Source organism: Carcharodon carcharias, chromosome 14 (assembly GCF_017639515.1).
Source record: "Carcharodon carcharias isolate sCarCar2 chromosome 14, sCarCar2.pri, whole genome shotgun sequence".
Classification (NCBI taxonomy): domain Eukaryota; kingdom Metazoa; phylum Chordata; class Chondrichthyes; order Lamniformes; family Lamnidae; genus Carcharodon; species Carcharodon carcharias.
Genome location: NC_054480.1, coordinates 3,068,307 through 3,085,437, shown reverse-complemented (window position 1 = coordinate 3,085,437; position 17,131 = coordinate 3,068,307). Strand labels below are relative to the sequence as shown.

The 17,131-nt window shown below is 43.6% G+C and overlaps 1 protein-coding gene across 1 annotated transcript in view; it reads left to right on the top strand.

The window, feature by feature from the left end:
• Positions 1-15,695, top strand: part of eif6 (eukaryotic translation initiation factor 6) — a 148,267-nt gene extending 132,572 nt beyond the window's left edge. The window contains exons 5-6 of the mRNA XM_041205110.1: positions 497-678; positions 15,379-15,695. Coding sequence (XP_041061044.1) covers positions 497-678; positions 15,379-15,388 — 192 coding nt within the window. The 3' untranslated portion in view covers positions 15,389-15,695. The remainder of the gene's footprint in view (positions 1-496; positions 679-15,378) is intronic.
• The last annotated feature ends 1,436 nt before the right edge of the window (positions 15,696-17,131 follow it).

Below are 17,131 nucleotides of genomic sequence, written 5' to 3'. Positions count from 1 at the left end.
CCACAGTGACTGGAGTCCCATCCTTTCCTGTCCCCAGCAGCCTGGTTGTAGCCTCCTGTCCAGCCCTATCCCCGGAAATGTCAGCTCTGAATCCCAAAATAATAAAATGATCATCTGACCATACCCTCCCTCTCAGTTAGCTCTGCCCATTGGCTAGAGAAAGAGGGAGCCCTGGCAAATTGCCAGTGTGTGGGTGCCAAGCCATTGTGTTTATGGTGCTGCGTTCATGCTGATGTTGATGTCAGCGAGGTAATGTTTGTCATTGTTTACTTTGCTGCAGTTTTCTGGGTTCCCCTTTTCAGTACTCTTCACTATCTGGGAGGCCATCTATTAGATGTTTCTTTTTAAACCAAAATAGCCCAAGTTTTTCCAAGCTTGAGGATGCCAATGATTTGATGCAGCATAGTCACTGCAGCTCTCAGGCAGGCCATGTGTAGCTGTTGTTCACAAAGACAGGCCCTGGCCTCACTATGTGTTTCCTTTTTTTTTGTTCCAGGCTGGCACGGTGAATCGTGGTAGTGAGGTGATTGCCGGCGGGATGGTGGTGAATGATTGGTGTGCTTTCTGTGGGCTTGACACCACCAGCACAGAGTTGTCGGTTATTGAGAGTGTTTTTAGATTAAATGAGGCTCAGCCCAGTGCAATTGCAACGAGTATGAGAGACTCACTCATTGAAAGGTAAGTGGTGCTGTGAGGAAACATTCACAAACATACATAATACAAAACGGAAAGGGTTTGAAATAAGTGTCTGAAAGAGAGAGATTAATGTTTTAAATGGGACACCTCTGCTAGGGAACTTTCTTATTTAATTTGGTGAATGTCTACTTAGTTAATTTGATAATGGAGTATACGCTGCTTGCTTACTGATAAACGTACAGCCTGCTCTCAGCCTGAGTCTACTCGCACTCACAAAGATCAATTTGAGCACCAGACTCATTCACATAACCATTGATTTGCTGCCTTGTGGTGTGACACAGCATGCAACATCCACACTGCAATCCCAGTTATGGAAGTGGGACTAGAGTCACAGGGAGGCCAGGGGCAACAGGTTCTCCTTCCTGGAAGACATGAGTGAACAACTTGCACTTCCATAAGAACCCGGGAGTGTTCGTTCCAAATTACCATATTTATTGTTTTTGTTGTTATTGTCAAGCTGGGACTTGAACACATGTCCAGTCCAGTAACTCAGCTACTGTACACTCTCCCACTGGGGAGAGCAGCCACCACGCGACACCAACCCTACTACTGTCTTTCTGCCCCAGTCATACTGAGCCCCATTAAAATGAGCCAGCTATGGCTGTGACCCACAGGTCTACATCACCACTCAGGCAAGCTCGTTACATAGCCCATATTTCAGACTCCAGCTGATGCCACAAGACCTGTGTGTTTGCTGCTGATTTCAATTCTTAAATATAAAAGCCTGTCTGTACAAATTGTGTTTACTTAAATTATTGAATGTTTTTTGATGAGGTAACAGAATGGGTTGATGAAGGTAATATGGTTGATGTGGTGGACATGGACTTCCAAAAGCCATTCAATACAGTACCACACAACAGACCTGTGAGCAAAGTTGGATTCCTTGGAATAAAAGGGACGGTAGCAACATGGATACAAAATTGGCTGAGTGACAGGAAATGGTTTGTAGTGGAATTCCCCAGGGGTCAGTGTTAGGGCCCCTGTGCTTCCTGGTATTTTTTAATGACCTAGACCTTGGTGTACATGGCATAATTTCAAAATTTGCAGATGACACAAAACTTAGAAATGTTAAACTTCAGAAGGGCGTAAACAGATTGGTGAAATGGTTGGATAAAGTGACAGATGAACTTAAACACAGAAGAAGTGTGAAATTGTTAATTTTGATAGGAATATGGAGAGGCAATATAAAATAAAGGGTACAATTCTAAAAGGGTTGTGGAAGCAGAGGGACTTAAGGATGTATGTCCACAAATCGTTGAAGGTGGCAGGACAGGATGAGAGGGCGTTTAATAAAGCGTACAAGATCTTGGGCTTTTTATAGAGTACAAAAGCAAAGAAGTTATGATAAACCTGTTTAAAGCACTGGTTCAGCCTCAACTGGAGTATTGTGTCCAGTTCTGGGCACCACATTTTAGGAAAGATGTGAAGGCATTAGAGATAGTACAGAAAAGATTCACGAGAATGGTTCCAGGGCAACTGCAATTACGTGGATAGATTGGGGAGGCTGGAGCTGTTCCCTTTGGAGAGAAGATGATTAAAAGGAGGTTTGATAGAGATGTTCAAAATTAAGATGCGTTCGGACAGGGTAGTTAGGAAGAACTGCAGAAGGATCGAGAACAAAGGACACAGATTTAAGGGAAAGCCTTTTATGCAGCAAGTGGTTAGGATCTGGAATACACTTGCCTGAGAGTGTGGCAGAGGCAGATTCAATTGAGGCTTTGAAAAGAAAATTGGATAATGATCTGAAAGAGAAATATTTGTCTGGGTAGATAGAAAAGGTTGGGGAATGGGGCTGGGTGAGTTGCTCTTGCAGATGGCCAGTGTGGGGACATGGACCAAAGATCTCTTGCTGCATTGTTACCATTCTATGATTCTGTGAATGAGGGAAACATCTTGCCGCTTTGACAAAAACACTGCTCATGGAGTGTGAAGGGAAGAGATGTTACAGAGAAATAAATTATATTTAAATTGACATTGAAGAAAGCCTCCAACATAGCCACATTTCAAATCTCACTATTAACACTCCAGGCAAGAACTCTTGCCTCTATTAAAATTCTCAACCTATTTTCAAATCCTTCACAGCTTTTTCCCTCCTTATCCTTCTAATCACCCCACCTACTTCTGGTACCTTGAGCATCCCCCAATTTTAATCATTCCATCATTGGCAGCCATGCTTTGAGGTCTTAGGAAATTCTCCAAAAACCTGTCATCTCTCTATCTCATGACACCACCCAGGACAAAGCAGCCCACTTGATTGGCACTACATTCATCATCTTAAGCATTCACTCCCTCCACCACTGAAGCACATTGGCAGCAGCGTGTACCACCTACAGCAATTCACCTAGGTTCCTTCGACAGCATCTTCCAAACCTGCGACCTCTCCCTCCTCAAAGGACAAGGGCAGCAGATAGATGGGAACACCACCACCTGGAAGTTCCTCCAAGCCACTCACCATCCTGACTTGGAAATATATCACCGTTTCTTCATTGTTGCTGAGTCAAAATCCTGGAACTCCCTCCCTACACCACATAGACTGTAGCAGTTCAAGAAGGCAGCTCACCACCACCTTTTGAGGGCAATTAGGGATGGGCAATAAATGCTGGCCTAGCCAGCGATGCCCACAACTGAATGAATGAAAATTATATTCTCAGGATTTAATCAGTAAAGCTATTCACTTCTCTCTACAAGACTTCAAATCCAAGCCTGGTTATACCTGACCACTACTGTTTAGTTTGTTGTTTTTTTTATTCTACTCATTTTAACCCAATATAGCACAGGAGGTGACCATTTGACCCACCATACCTCTGCTGGCTCTTTGAAGGAGCTAGCCAGTTAATCATATTCTTCTGCTCTTTCTCAATACCCTACAAATTTCCCCTATAAATATTTATCCAATTCCTTTTTTGAAAATTATTATTGAATCAGTTTCCACTTCCCTTTCAGGCAGCACATTCCAGATCACAACTTGTGTCAAAAAAATTCTCATGACGTTTCTGATTCTTTTGCCAATTCCTTCAAACCTGTGTCACTCTGGTCACCAACTCCCCTGCCAGTGAGAACAGTTTCTCCTTATTTACTCATCAAAACCATTTGTGGTTTTGAACACCTTTGTTAAATCTCCCTTAACCTTGTCAGCTTTAAGAAGAAGAATCCCAGCTTCCCCAGATTAACTGAACCCCGTCTTCTCAGTTACCATTTTATTAAATCTCCTCCTCACCTCTTCAAGCCCTTGACATCCTTTCTAAAGTGTGGAGCCCAGAATTGGCCACTGGCCTAATTAGTGTTTATAACGATTTAGGATTATTTCCTGGCTTTTTTGTTGTTCTTTAATGGGATGTGGGTGTTACTGTTGCCCATCGTGACAATCAACGATAGTCACTTATGGTCCTCATCACTAAGACTAACTTTATATTCCAGATTTTATTAATTGAATTTAAATACCACGAGGTGCCTTGGAGGATTTGAACTTGTGCCCTCAGGTCATTCGCCTGAGTCTCCGGATTACTAGTCCGGTGATATTACTGCTAAACACTGTCTCCCTCTTATACTCTATGCCCCTCTTTATAAGTTTAAGGATCCTATATGCCTTTTTTAACAACCTTCTCAACTTGTCCTTCTGCCTTCAATCATTTGTGTAAATATATCCCCAGGTCTCTCTCTCTACAACCTCTTTAAAATTATACCATTTAATTTATATTGTCTTTTTCATTCTCCCTAGCAAAATGAACCACTTCACAATTCTCTTTGTTAAATTCCATCTGCCACGTATCTGCCCATTTACTGGTCTGTCTATCTCCTGAGTCTGTTACTATCTCCTCACTGTTTACTACATTTTGGAATTTCGTTATCACCTGCAAACTCTGAAATGATGCTCTGTCTGCCCGATTCTAGGTCACTAACATATAACAGAAAGAGCAGTGGTGGTAACACCAGCTCTTGAGGAAACCACTCTATACCTCCCTTCAGTCTGCAAAACTGCTCTGTCACTCGGCCGATTTCATATCCACAATGCCTCTGTCCTTTTAATCCCATGGGCTTCAGTTTTGCTAACGAGCCTATTTTGTGATACTTTTATCAAATGCCTTTTGAAAATCCATCAACACCACATCAGCCTCACTCCCCTCACCAACCCTCTCTGTTACTTCATCAAAGAACTTGATCAGGTTGTGAGTTCAATTTTATTTCTCACTAGGCCAAGTTATGAAATTGGATTTAATAAATCTTACATCAAGAGAAAGGAGCAGCTTCGTAAAACCCAACAGGTTAACTGATGTCCTTTCTGATGAAAGGTCACGAAAAACATTAGGCCTGTTTCTCTCTCCACAGATGCTGCCAAATTTGCTGAGCATTTCTGCCATTTTCTCTGTATTTCTGATTTCCAGCATCCACATTTTGCTTTTGTCCTATTTGATGCAACCTTTTTAGAAACATAGAAAATAGGAGCAGGAATACATCATTAGGCCCTTCAAGCCTGCCCTGCCATTCAATATGATCATCGCTTATCCTCTATCTCAACTCCATATCCCACTCTCTCCCCATACCCTTTGATGCCTTTAGAGTCCAGAAATCTATCTATTTCCTCCTTAAATATATTCAGTGACTGGGCCTCCATGGCCTCCTGTGATAGAGAATTCCACAGGTTCACCACCCTCTGAGTGAAGAAGTTTCTCCTCATCTCAGTCCTAAATGATGTACCCAGTACTCTGAGACTGTTTCTCCAGCATTTTTTTTTATAATACTAAGTCCCTTCAAATCCTCCTCCTCACTAGACCCTTGGTTCCTTAGCATCTCTGGGAAGTTAACTATGTCTTCCGTGAAGACAGAACTAAAGTAGTTGTTAAATTGATCTGCCGTTTCCTTGTTCTCTATTATAAATTCTCCTGTTTCAGACTGTAAGGGACCAACATTTGTCTTCACTAATCTTTTTTTTACATACTTTTACAGTCTGCTCTTATGTTCCTTGCAAGTTTACTCTGATACTCCATTTTCCCCTCTTAATTAATCCCTTGGTCCTCCTTTGCTGAATTCTAAACTGCTCCCAATTCTCCGACTTATTAAACCCCACCCCCCCAGCTAGAGAAAACATCATCTCTGCATCCAGTCTGTCCAGCCCTGTCAGAATTTTCTACGTTTCCATGAGATCCCCTCTCATTCGTCTAAACTGCAGTGAATACAGGCCTAGTCAGCCCGATCTATCCTCGTGTGACAATCCTGCCATCCCAGGAATCAGTCTGGTGAATCTTCGTTGGACTCTCTCTATGACAAGTATACCCTTTCTTAGGTAAGGAGACCAAAACTGCACGTAATACTCCGTGTGTGGTTTCACCAAGGCACTGTACAGCTGCAGTAAGACATCCCTGCTCCTGTACTCAAGTCCTCTCACAATGAAGGCCAACATATCATTTGCTGCCTTCACTGCTTGCTGCACCTGCATTCTCGCCTTCAGTGATTGGTGTACTTACATTTGGTTCCTTATCCAAATCATTGATATATATTGTGAATAGCTGGGGCCCAAGCACCATTTCCTGCGGTACCCCCAGTAGTCACTGCCTGCCACTCTGAAAAAGACCCATTTATACTTACTCTCTGTTTCCTGTCTGCTAACCAATTCTCAAACAATTCCAATATATTATCCCCCAATCCCATGTGCTTTAATTTTGCACACTAACCTCTTATGTGGGACTTTATCAAAAGCTTTCTGAAAATCCAAATACACCACATCCACTGGTTCTCCCTTATCTATCCTGCTGGTTACATCCTCAAAAAACTCTAGAAGGTTTGTCAAACATAATTTCCCATTCGTAAATCCATGTTGACTTTGTCTAATCCCATTGATATTTTCCAAGTGTCCTGTTATCACATCCTTTATAATAGTGTTTTCTAGCGTTTAAGTTATTTGTCTACTTCCGTGAAGACAGAACTAAAGTAGTTGTTTAATTGCTCTGCCATTTCCTTGTTCTCTATTATGAATTCTCCCTGTTTCGGACTGAAAGGACCTACATTTGTCTTCACTGATCTTTTTCAATTTTCATACTTACAGAAGCTTTTCCAGTCCGCTTTTATGTTCCTCGCAACTTTATTCTCATACTCTATTTTCCCCTCTTACTCAATCTCTTGGTCCACCTTTGCTGAATTCTAAACAGCTGCCAATTCTCAGGCTTGTTAGTTTTTCTGGAAAGTTTTTATGACTCCTCTTTGGATCTAATACTATCTTGTCACGGCTCACTGGGGATGGCGTGCTGTAATATCAGCCCCGCTGCTCCCTGAGCTGCGACAAATGTGAAAAAAGATTGATCAAACCACCAGATTGCCCCAATTCTACCTAGCTGTTTAATTTAGGTTAACAGAATACGAGCACCAGGTTTGTAAACTTTATAAGTAAATAACAATTTATTGAACAAACTGTCGTTAACCAGTGGCAAAAGAATGAAATATGAACTGCTAACTTCTGACACTATAACTTAAACTTTACCTGCTTCTTAAATCCCTATACAGCCACACAAACAAGTCACATAAGACACACAAATCATGGATTTTAAGGCTGGGATAAAACAATTCAGCAGCACCAGTTCCAGAGTACAGGATTCGATGGGTTGATTTTGATCGATGTCTTCCAAATTCCTTTCAGTTCTTGTTGATGACACGAGGTGGTCTTCCAGCACTTTCAGTATTTAATTCACTCAGTGGACATGTCCTTCAACCTGCAGCCATTATAATTTTAATTCACAGTTCAATAGAAAATAAAAAGATATGTTCCATACAATATTTCATTTCTCTTGTTAGCTGTGGTTGGGCTGCTTTTCCTGTTGTGTTTTTGTGCCAGAAAGGAATGTATAACTGTTGTAATGCAAACATTCATTCATTCCTTAAATATTAGCTATTGCCTATCCACTATCATATCTTTTAATGAAGCTTCCCAACCTATCTTGGCCAACTCACGCCTCATCAATTCATAATTTCCTTTGTTTAGATTTAGGACTCTAGTTTCAGATCGGAATACTTCACTTTCCATCCTAATGAAGAATTCTATCATGTTATGATCACTTCCCCAAAAGACCCCGCACAACAAGATTATTAATTAAGCCCTTCTCGTTACACAATACCAAACCTAGGGTAGCCCGTTCCCTAGTTGGTTCCTCGACGTACTGGCTAAAAAAACCATCTCGTACACAATCCAGGAATTCACCTGCCACAATATTAATGCTAATTTGGTTTGCCCAGTCTATATGTAGATTAAAGTCACCCATGATTATTGTAGCACCCTTGTTACATGCATCTCTAATTTCCTGTTTAATGCTGTCCCCTACCTTATCACTACTGTTTGGAAGCCTATAGACAACTCCCATTAACCTTTTCTGCCCCTTGTTGCATCTTAGCTCCTCCCAGACTGATTCTACATCTAGATTTTCTGAGCCAATATCCCCTCTTACTATTGCACTGATGAGTGAAAATATTCGTAAGGATGAGAATCACTGAATAATTGTATCATTTGGAATTTCTACATCCAAACTGGTTTATAATATGTTTGAAGAACTACTTTTACATTTTAAAAATAAAAGTGCTTTTTGTCAGATGGAAACAGTCATTGTGATGGGCATGTAGACCATTGCCAGTATTCATTTTTAAACTTGAAGTTTGTTTTTATATGCTCACGTTTTTTAAAGCTATGTAACCCTAACCCTGTTATCATCTGGTGAATCAATCTTGCACCCCCTCCAAGATCTGAGGAGCAGTGCTCTGAACTAAACAGTTATTCCAGGTGCTTTAAACTAAACAGTTATTCCAGATGTAGTCTACCAGAGCTCTTTTAGATGAAGTGTAACTTCCTCACTTTTGAAGTCCAATCTCCTTGAGATAAAGCCAATATTCCATTCACATTTCTGACTGACTTTTGTACCTGAAATCTAGTTTTTAGTGATTTATGTGCATGGGCACCTAACCTCTGTTCCTCCGCAGCTTGTTTCTCTCCATTTGGAAGATACCCACCCCTTGGTGCCTTTATACTGTAGACTTTTACACTGACACTGGTACCTGATGTAAAGCAGTGTGAAGCTTCAGCCCTATACTGCTGGGGCACAGTGGAGTCTGGCCATGTATATTTGCCAGGCCCCTGATAACCCCAACTAGAAGCCACTGGAAATCAGTCATGTTCAGGGAGGACCCACTGTTGTATTGGCTCTTTACTAACATTAAAAATGTAACTGATTCCATATTGACCAGTGTTGTGGTGCTGGTTTAGGGACTGAATGGAGCCCCTTGTGGCCTCTGTCATCTATCCAGTCTCTCAATGCTTTCTGTAATTGTGCTCCAGTCACTAAGTACAGATAGCAATGTTCATGGACTCTTTAGTATTGGATGACTTGGCATCAAAATTGTGAAGGAGTTTAAATTGGAGGTTTTACTTGGGCCTGGCAGATAGGTGTGAACTTAATTAACTCTGAGTTCAGTATCTTCAATCAGGGAGGACACGACAAATGGCCTTGTCACCATCTAATCTCACACTGAAAATGGCCATTGGATGAGGTGCCAACAGGTAGCAGATTTTCATGGAATGTTATACAAGAATGGGGTTGGAGATTTCAGGACAGGGGAGAAAATTAAATTAAATATCTGGCACTGGTATCACAGTGAGGAAATAAGCTTCACCGATTTCACTGACACTGATTTCTACGTTGCCTCAAATTAGGCCAATGTGCCATTTGCCTTCTGATCGCTTGCTGTACCTACATGCTAACTTAGTGTTCCTTTATATGATCCACCCAAGTCCCACTGAGCTTCAACATTTACACATTTCTCACCTTTTAAAAAATATTCTGCTTTTCAATTCTTACTACCAAAGTTTTACTTGTTTATTCAGTTTCAGTTAATAAAACTTCAGTTTTATTTTTTACTATCATTTGTATGGTCCTTATTTGATGATGCACTATTACCATTAAACTCTGTCTCTTCCTGCCCCAGCTGCTTGTCTTTCCCCAAATCAGTACACAATGTTTGAATGTCTCTACTTTTCTCTTTAGGATTCTAAATCTCCTTTCACCTGAGCCTCCCCCCTTATCCTCCATTCTCCCCTTGCCAGAGATCCTGATTATTTCCATCATCTGCTGTTGGGAATAAAGCACTCTTCCTCAGCAGCTCCCATGATTGGTGCGGGGATAGAGCCAGCAGCTCTGATCCCAATGTTCCAATCTGGTTCTCCAGCTCTGTGCTGTCCAGTGGGAGCAGAGCAGACATCATATCAGCAGCAGCTTACCGCTACTTTGAGCCATGCACTTTACTAACAATAAAAAGGTGAACATGCAATCACTGTGCAGAACAAGTCTGTATATAACTCCCAGTGCCTTACACCTCCAACAAGTCTGTATATAACTTCCACTGCCTTACACCTCCAACAAGTCTGTATATAACTCCCACTGCCTTACACCTCCAACAAGTCTGTATATAACTCCCACTGCCTTGCACCTCCAACAAGTCTGTATATAACTCCCACTGCCCTGCACCTCCAACAAGTCTGTATATAACTCCCACTGCCTTACACCTCCAACAAGTCTGTATATAACTCCCAATGCCTTACACCTCCAACAAGTCTGTATATAACTCCCACTGCCTTACACCTCCAACAAGTCTGTATATAACTCCCACTGCCTTACACCTCCAACAAGTCCGTATATAACTCCCACTGCCTTGCACCTCCAACAAGTCTGTATATAACTCCCACTGCCTTACACCTCCAACAAGTCTGTATATAACTCCCACTGCCTTACACCTCCAACAAGTCCACAACACATAAAAATCAGATCATTAAAAGTTGTGAAATCAACCTGAAAATGTAGATAAAAGTTTGAAATCCCAATATGTGCTTATCAGCAATAATCACACTCACATCTTACGATCCACATCCAGTCTCTTTCAGAGGTGCGGAGTACAGCACAGCTTGCAGCCTCACCTACATTTCATTCATTCACGGGATGTGGGCTTCGCTGGCTGGGCCAGCATTTATTGCCCATCCCTAGATGCCCTTGAGAAGGTGGTGGTGAGCTGCCTTCTTGAGCCGCTGTAGTCCATGTGGTGTAGGTACACCCACAGTGCTGTTAGGGAGGGAGTTCCAGGATTTTGACCCAGTGACAGTGAAGGAACGGCGATATATTTCCAAGTCAGGATGGTGAGTGACTTGGAGGGGAACTTCCAGGAGGTGTTGTTCCCATCTATCTGCTGTCCTTGTCCTTCTAGATGGTAGTGGCCATGGGTTTGGAAGGTGCTGTTGTCGTGCAGATGGTACACAGTGCTGCCACTCTGTGTTGGTGGTGGAGAGAATGTTTAGGGTGGTGGAGAATTCATCTAAGTCTCTAGTCACTGCATCAGCATATACATGAGTACAGTAATAGAAAGGAAGAGTTGCATTTGTACAGTGCATTTCTCATCCTTAAGATGTTCCAAGTATTTTAAAGCCAGTGAAGTAGTTTTGAACGGCAGTCACTGTTGTAATGTAGGAAATGCAGTGCAGCAAGCTCCCACGTACAGCAATGAAATAACCAGCAGGATAATGCGCATTTAGTGATGTTGGTTTGGAGATTGAGGTTATTAAGATTTATTGTTAAGGAGGAGAGAGTTCTACAGTGTATTCTACACAGTTAATTAAGAGCTGCCGTTATGTAGGTGTCGAGAAGGACGAAAATAAATTTTTCATTCAAGCAGAAAATGGGATTTGAGGGAAAGGCCACAGCTGGACTGAGGAATATGCAGCAATCTATAACAGGGAGTACATTTGATAAGCAGTGTGCAGCACTGAATTAGTGTGCTGGGAAATGTATTGTCACTTGTATAAATCACTTATTAACCTATATTCCGGCTCCAACAAACTGCCCTGAGAACCAGCTTTCCTATCAGCACTTGGTCTTTGCTTGTTCTCAGTGTGTCTGAACAGGAAGCAATTCAGACACTAATCCAAGGGGGTTGTCATTATTAACAGATGTGCAGGCAAGTTTGATTTTAACCTTTTAATGTCCCAAACCTGAACAATTGCTATATATAAATATATATTTCAAAACTCTTCGTGAAAATCTGACCCAATAACCCCGAAGACCTCAGCATCCAGAGAACAGCTTCCAAGATACCAATTGCTCATACTGCCTTTTACTGCAGCACTTAGCTACTGTGGACACTCCACAGCTCAGGGCTGCACTGTTAGTGGGTCAGTCCTGAGGGAGCACTGCATAGTCGGAGGGTCAGTACTGAGGGAGTGCTGCACTGTCAGACGGTCAGTACTGAGGAAGTGCCGAGGGAGCGCTGCACAGTCGGAGGGTCAATGCTGAGGGAGCGCTGCACAGTCGGAGGGTCAATGCTGAGGGAGCGCTGCACAGTCGGAGGGTCAGTGCTGAGGGAGCGCTGCACAGTCGGAGGGTCAGTGCTGAGGGAGCGCTGCACAGTCGGAGGGTCAGCGCTGAGGGAGCGCTGCACAGTCGGAGGGTCAGCGCTGAGGGAGCGCTGCACAGTCGGAGGGTCAGTGCTGAGGGAGCGCTGCACAGTCGGAGGGTCAGTGCTGAGGGAGCGCTGCACAGTCGGAGGGTCAGTGCTGAGGGAGCGCTGCACAGTCGGAGGGTCAGTGCTGAGGGAGCGCTGCACAGTCGGAGGGTCAGTGCTGAGGGAGCGCTGCACAATCGGAGGGTCAGTGCTGAGGGAGCGCTGCACAGTCGGAGGGTCAGTGCTGAGGGAGCGCTGCACAGTCGGAGGGTCAGTGCTGAGGGAGCGCTGCACAGTCGGAGGGTCAGTGCTGATCTGATAATCCTCAACTCCACTTTCCTGCCTTTTCCCCATAACCCTTGATTCCCTTACTGATTAAAAATCTGTCTATCTCAGCCTTGAATATACTTAATGACCCAGCCTCTACAGCTCTCTGCGGTAAAGAATTCCACAGATTCACTACCCTCTGAGAGAAGAAATTCCTCCTCATCTCTGTTTTAAAAGGGTGACCCCTTACTCTGAGATTATGCCCTCTGGTCCTAGACTCTCCCACAAGGGGAAGCAACCTCTCAGCATCTACCCTGACAAACCCCCCTAAGAATCTTATATGTTTCAATAAGGTCATCTCTCATTCTTCTAAACTCCAATGAGTACAGGCCCAACCTACTCAACCTCTCCTCATAAGAAAATCCTTTCATACCTGGGATCAACCTAGTGAACCTTCTCTGGACTGCCTCCAATGTCAGTATATCTTTCCTTAGATAAGGAGACCAAAACTGTTCACAGTATTCTAGGTGTGGTCTAACTACTGCCTTGTGTAGTTTTAGCAAGACTTCCTTACTTTTATACTCCATTCCCTTTGAAATAAAGGCCAACATTCCATTTGCCTTCCCTATTACCTGCTGAACTTGTAAGTTAGCTTTTTGCAATTAATGCACGAGGACCCCCAAATCCCTCGGTGCTGTAGCTTTCTGCAGTCTTTCTCCATTTAACTTATATTCAGCTCCTTTATTCTTGTAGCCAAAATGCATAACCTCACATTTTCCCGTTTTTGCTCACTCACTTAACCTGTCTATATCTCTCTGTAGACTCTTTATGTCATCCACACCACCTGCCTTCCCACCTATTTTTGTGTCATCCACAGACTTGGCTATAGTACATTCATTTCCCTCATCCAAGTCATTGATATATATTGTAAATAATTGTGGCCCCAGCACTGATCCCTGTGGCACTCCACTAGTTATAGGTTGCCATCCTGTAAATGCTCCCCTTATCCCAAGTGTCTGTCTTCTAATAGTTAGCCAATCCTCTATCCAAGCGAATATAGTAACCCCCAACACCATGGGCTCTTATCTTATGAGGTAGCCTCATGTGCGGTACCTTATCGAATGCCTTTTGGAAATCCAAATATATTATATCTACTGGTTCCCCTTTATCTATCCTGGTTGTTACCTACTCAAAGAATTGTAATAAATTTGTCAGGAATGATTTCCCCTTCATGAAGCCATGCTGACTCTGTTTGATTGTATTATGCATTTCTAATTGCTCTGCTATTACATCATTTATAATAGACTGTAACATTTTCCCAATGACAGATGTTTAGCTAACTGGCCTATAGTTACCTGTTTTCTGTCTCCCTCACAGTGTCAGTACTGAGGGAACTGTACCCTGTTAGAGGATCAGTCCTGAGGAAGCGCTGCCCTGTCAGTGTGTCAGTCCTGAGCGACTGCTGCGCTGTCGGAGGCTCAGTACTGAGGGGGGTGCTGCAGTGTCAGAGGTGCTGTCTTTCTGGTGAGATGTTTAAACCAAGGCCCTATCTGCCCATTTGACTAATTCAACGAAGTACACTGGAGTTCTCCCTGGTGTCCTGGACAATAGGGATTCTTCATCCAACATCACAAGAAAAAAGATTATCTCGTGATTGTTCTAAGATCATTCTGTGCAATGTGTTTGCATAACACCTACTACACAAAAGCCTTATTGACTGTAAAGGCATGATCCACATGCGAATATTTCCTTTTTGCCCTACTTCAATGTCTCCCCTCCCTCCACACCCCCAGATCATTGCACACAGCCTCTTCCCCACTTTCTGACCCTTTCAGCTTCCTCCTGTGTTCGAGGTGGTGAGGTTCATACAACCTCCAAACACGTGACCTCCCCAGTTAGAAAGATACGTGTTTGGAAGGTGCTGTCAAAGGAGGCTTGGCGAGTTGCTGCAGTGGTCCACACTGTGCAGCGGTGGTGGAGGGAGTGGAGAGTGAGTTCAGTGGAAGTGCACCAATTAAAGAATGGGATGTGTTGATCAGCTTGAGTTGTTGTGTCTGCATCATTCAGGGCAATGTTACTAACTCAGTGCCGTTAGGGTCATTCCTTGGGTGGTGGTTACGGGTTTTGCCTGCTAGCTGGGCAGGAAGGCCCTGCCAAATTGTACCAATCAGGCACTTAACTGGGCAGTGGTGGGCCTGCCCCAGGATCGATGGGGCTGAGAGCTACAGCCAAATAGAGGCTGACAGTGAGCATAGCTGGGCAGTACCCCCAGGGGGGTAGTGGCTGCTGACAGTAATATACCCACCTGAGGCCCAGAATCGCCAAGGGACCCAGGCCACAGGTCATTGATGCTGGGAGGGGAGCTGCCGGGTGGAGGTCACTGTGAGTAAGGGTAGGCTCTCAGCAGCCCTCCTGCACACCACCCCCCCATCCCCCCTCCTTCCTGATGCTGGGTCCCCCAATCAGGCACTGATTGCCTTTGAACAAGGGACAAACCACCCCCCCCCGCCCCCCACAGACACTTCTGGAAACCCAGCTGCAGTGGGTTGCAGCCTTCAGGAGAAGGGATTCAGTTGATGGTGGGATGGGAAGGCTGTCCACGAGTCTTCTCATGCTGGACTTAATCAGGGCAGAGGTTGAAAAGTAGCAGAGTCTCCACCTGCCTCATTAAATGGCCCCTGCTACCAAACCTGCCTCAGGGAAGGTGTATTATATCACTAAATTCCACTGCTTGTCTGGTTCAGTATATCTACATTCACTCCAAGCTGTCACTGATGATTGCAGTTCCAGGATGTCCTCAAGAACGTGCTGTCTAGCTGGGAAGTAGGAGGTTCTGTTTAGTTTTCAGGAATGTAATTACTGTCCAGTGTTCTGTTGTATTGACCCACTCTGTGAATGAGCTAGCCCGCAGCTGTTGCCAGGGTAACACTGACTGACTGATTCTCTTATCTTTTTCAGTTTAACATAAAGATTCAGGCGTGGACTGCGTTCTTTTGGAGAATATCTTGCTCTTCTATATCTACAGAACAGACGAGAGAGAGAGAGAGTCCACATTCTGCTCAGAACTGATGGACAATTCTTACTGTAATGCACCCATGTTACTCATAATCAATTTCCAATCACCCCACATCCCCAACCCCAGAATCTTCATTGTACAAAATTAAATAATCCAGGAGAAAAGTCTGAATGTGAAAGAAACTCCACGAGGAAATTGTCTCAATGTGTTAATTAAACAAATCAGACTCCTAATCAATAAATAAATCCTTGCTTTTTAAGGACTTGTTAGTCATTTTTCAGAGCTCGTCAATGTGCACTGATGACCCTATCAAGTTGCACAGAAAATGTCTTGTGAACTGTCCCAAAAATTCTGAGAATTGGCAGTGTTGGAATCCTGATCCTGTGGAGTTTGTGAATGCCAGTGGGAGGGAGCATTGGGAACATGACATCTAAAGGTTTGTTATTGTCCCTTCCTCAATATTCTTCTGTGTGCTGCCTTGTTCAAATCACCAACTAATGTATGCTTTATCTTATTTGTTTATAGTACAAACCATTTGACCTACCTTGTATTCAGACAGTGTCAGAAATCTGCTGTAGTCTGAGCCTCACCAACACAGTCAGAAAGCGAGGAAAAAGATTGCAAAGCTCACTGATGCAACCAGGACATCCCAGAATAATAACCCCTGGCCAAGTCATTGGAGTCCTCCTGAACATTGCACAGTCCTGGAGAGACCACTGGGAGATGATCATAGAGTCAATACGCACAGGAGGAGGCCATTCAACCTGCTTTCTGTAGAGCAGTCCGATCAGTCCACTCCCCTGCTCCATCCCTGTAGTTCTGTAAGTTTATTTCTCTCAAATTACCATGGATTTCCATTTGAAATCATTCATCATCTCTGCTTCCACCGCCCTCTTACACAATGAGCTCCAGACCATTACCAGTCGCTGCGTAAAAGATCTCTTCCTCACATCGCCTCTGTATCTCTTGCCCAAAACCTTCAATCTATGTCCCCTAGTCACTACCATCAGCCAATGGGAACAGCTTTTCTTTGTCTACCTTCTCCAAACCTGTCAAAATTTTGTACAACTCATCAAATCTCCCCTCAATCTCTTTTGCTGCAAGGAGAACAACCCCAGCCCAACCTTGTGGCTAAAATCCCATGTTCCCTGGTAAATCTCCTCCGCCCCCTCTCAAGGATCCTCACTTCCTTACTCAAGTGTGGTGACCAGAACAGGAAGAAATACTCTAGTTGTGGCCTAACCAGAGCTTTATAAAGATTCAGCATAACTTCTCTGCTTTTGTGCTCAGCATCTCTATTTATGAAACCCAGGATCCTACCTGCTTTGCTGCTTACTTTCAGTATACCCTGCCACCTTCCAAGATCGATGCACATTGACCCAGGTCCCTCTGTTCCTGCACACTCTTCAGAGTTGTGCCATTTTGTCTATATCGCCTTTCCCCAACCCACCAGCCAAAATGCATCACCTCTCACTTCCCTGTATAAAGTTCCACTGCCACTTGTCTGCCCTAACCCAGCAGGAGGGTGGGAATCAGGAGAGAACATTAGAGTGCACGGAATGTTAGGAGAGGCAGATAGCACTAAAATAGAGAATAGTAAGTTAATAGATGGAATCGGAGTAAGGGGGCAAGTAATGAAGTCTAATTCAGGGTTACACTGCATGTACGTGAATGCACGGAATATAGTTAATAAAT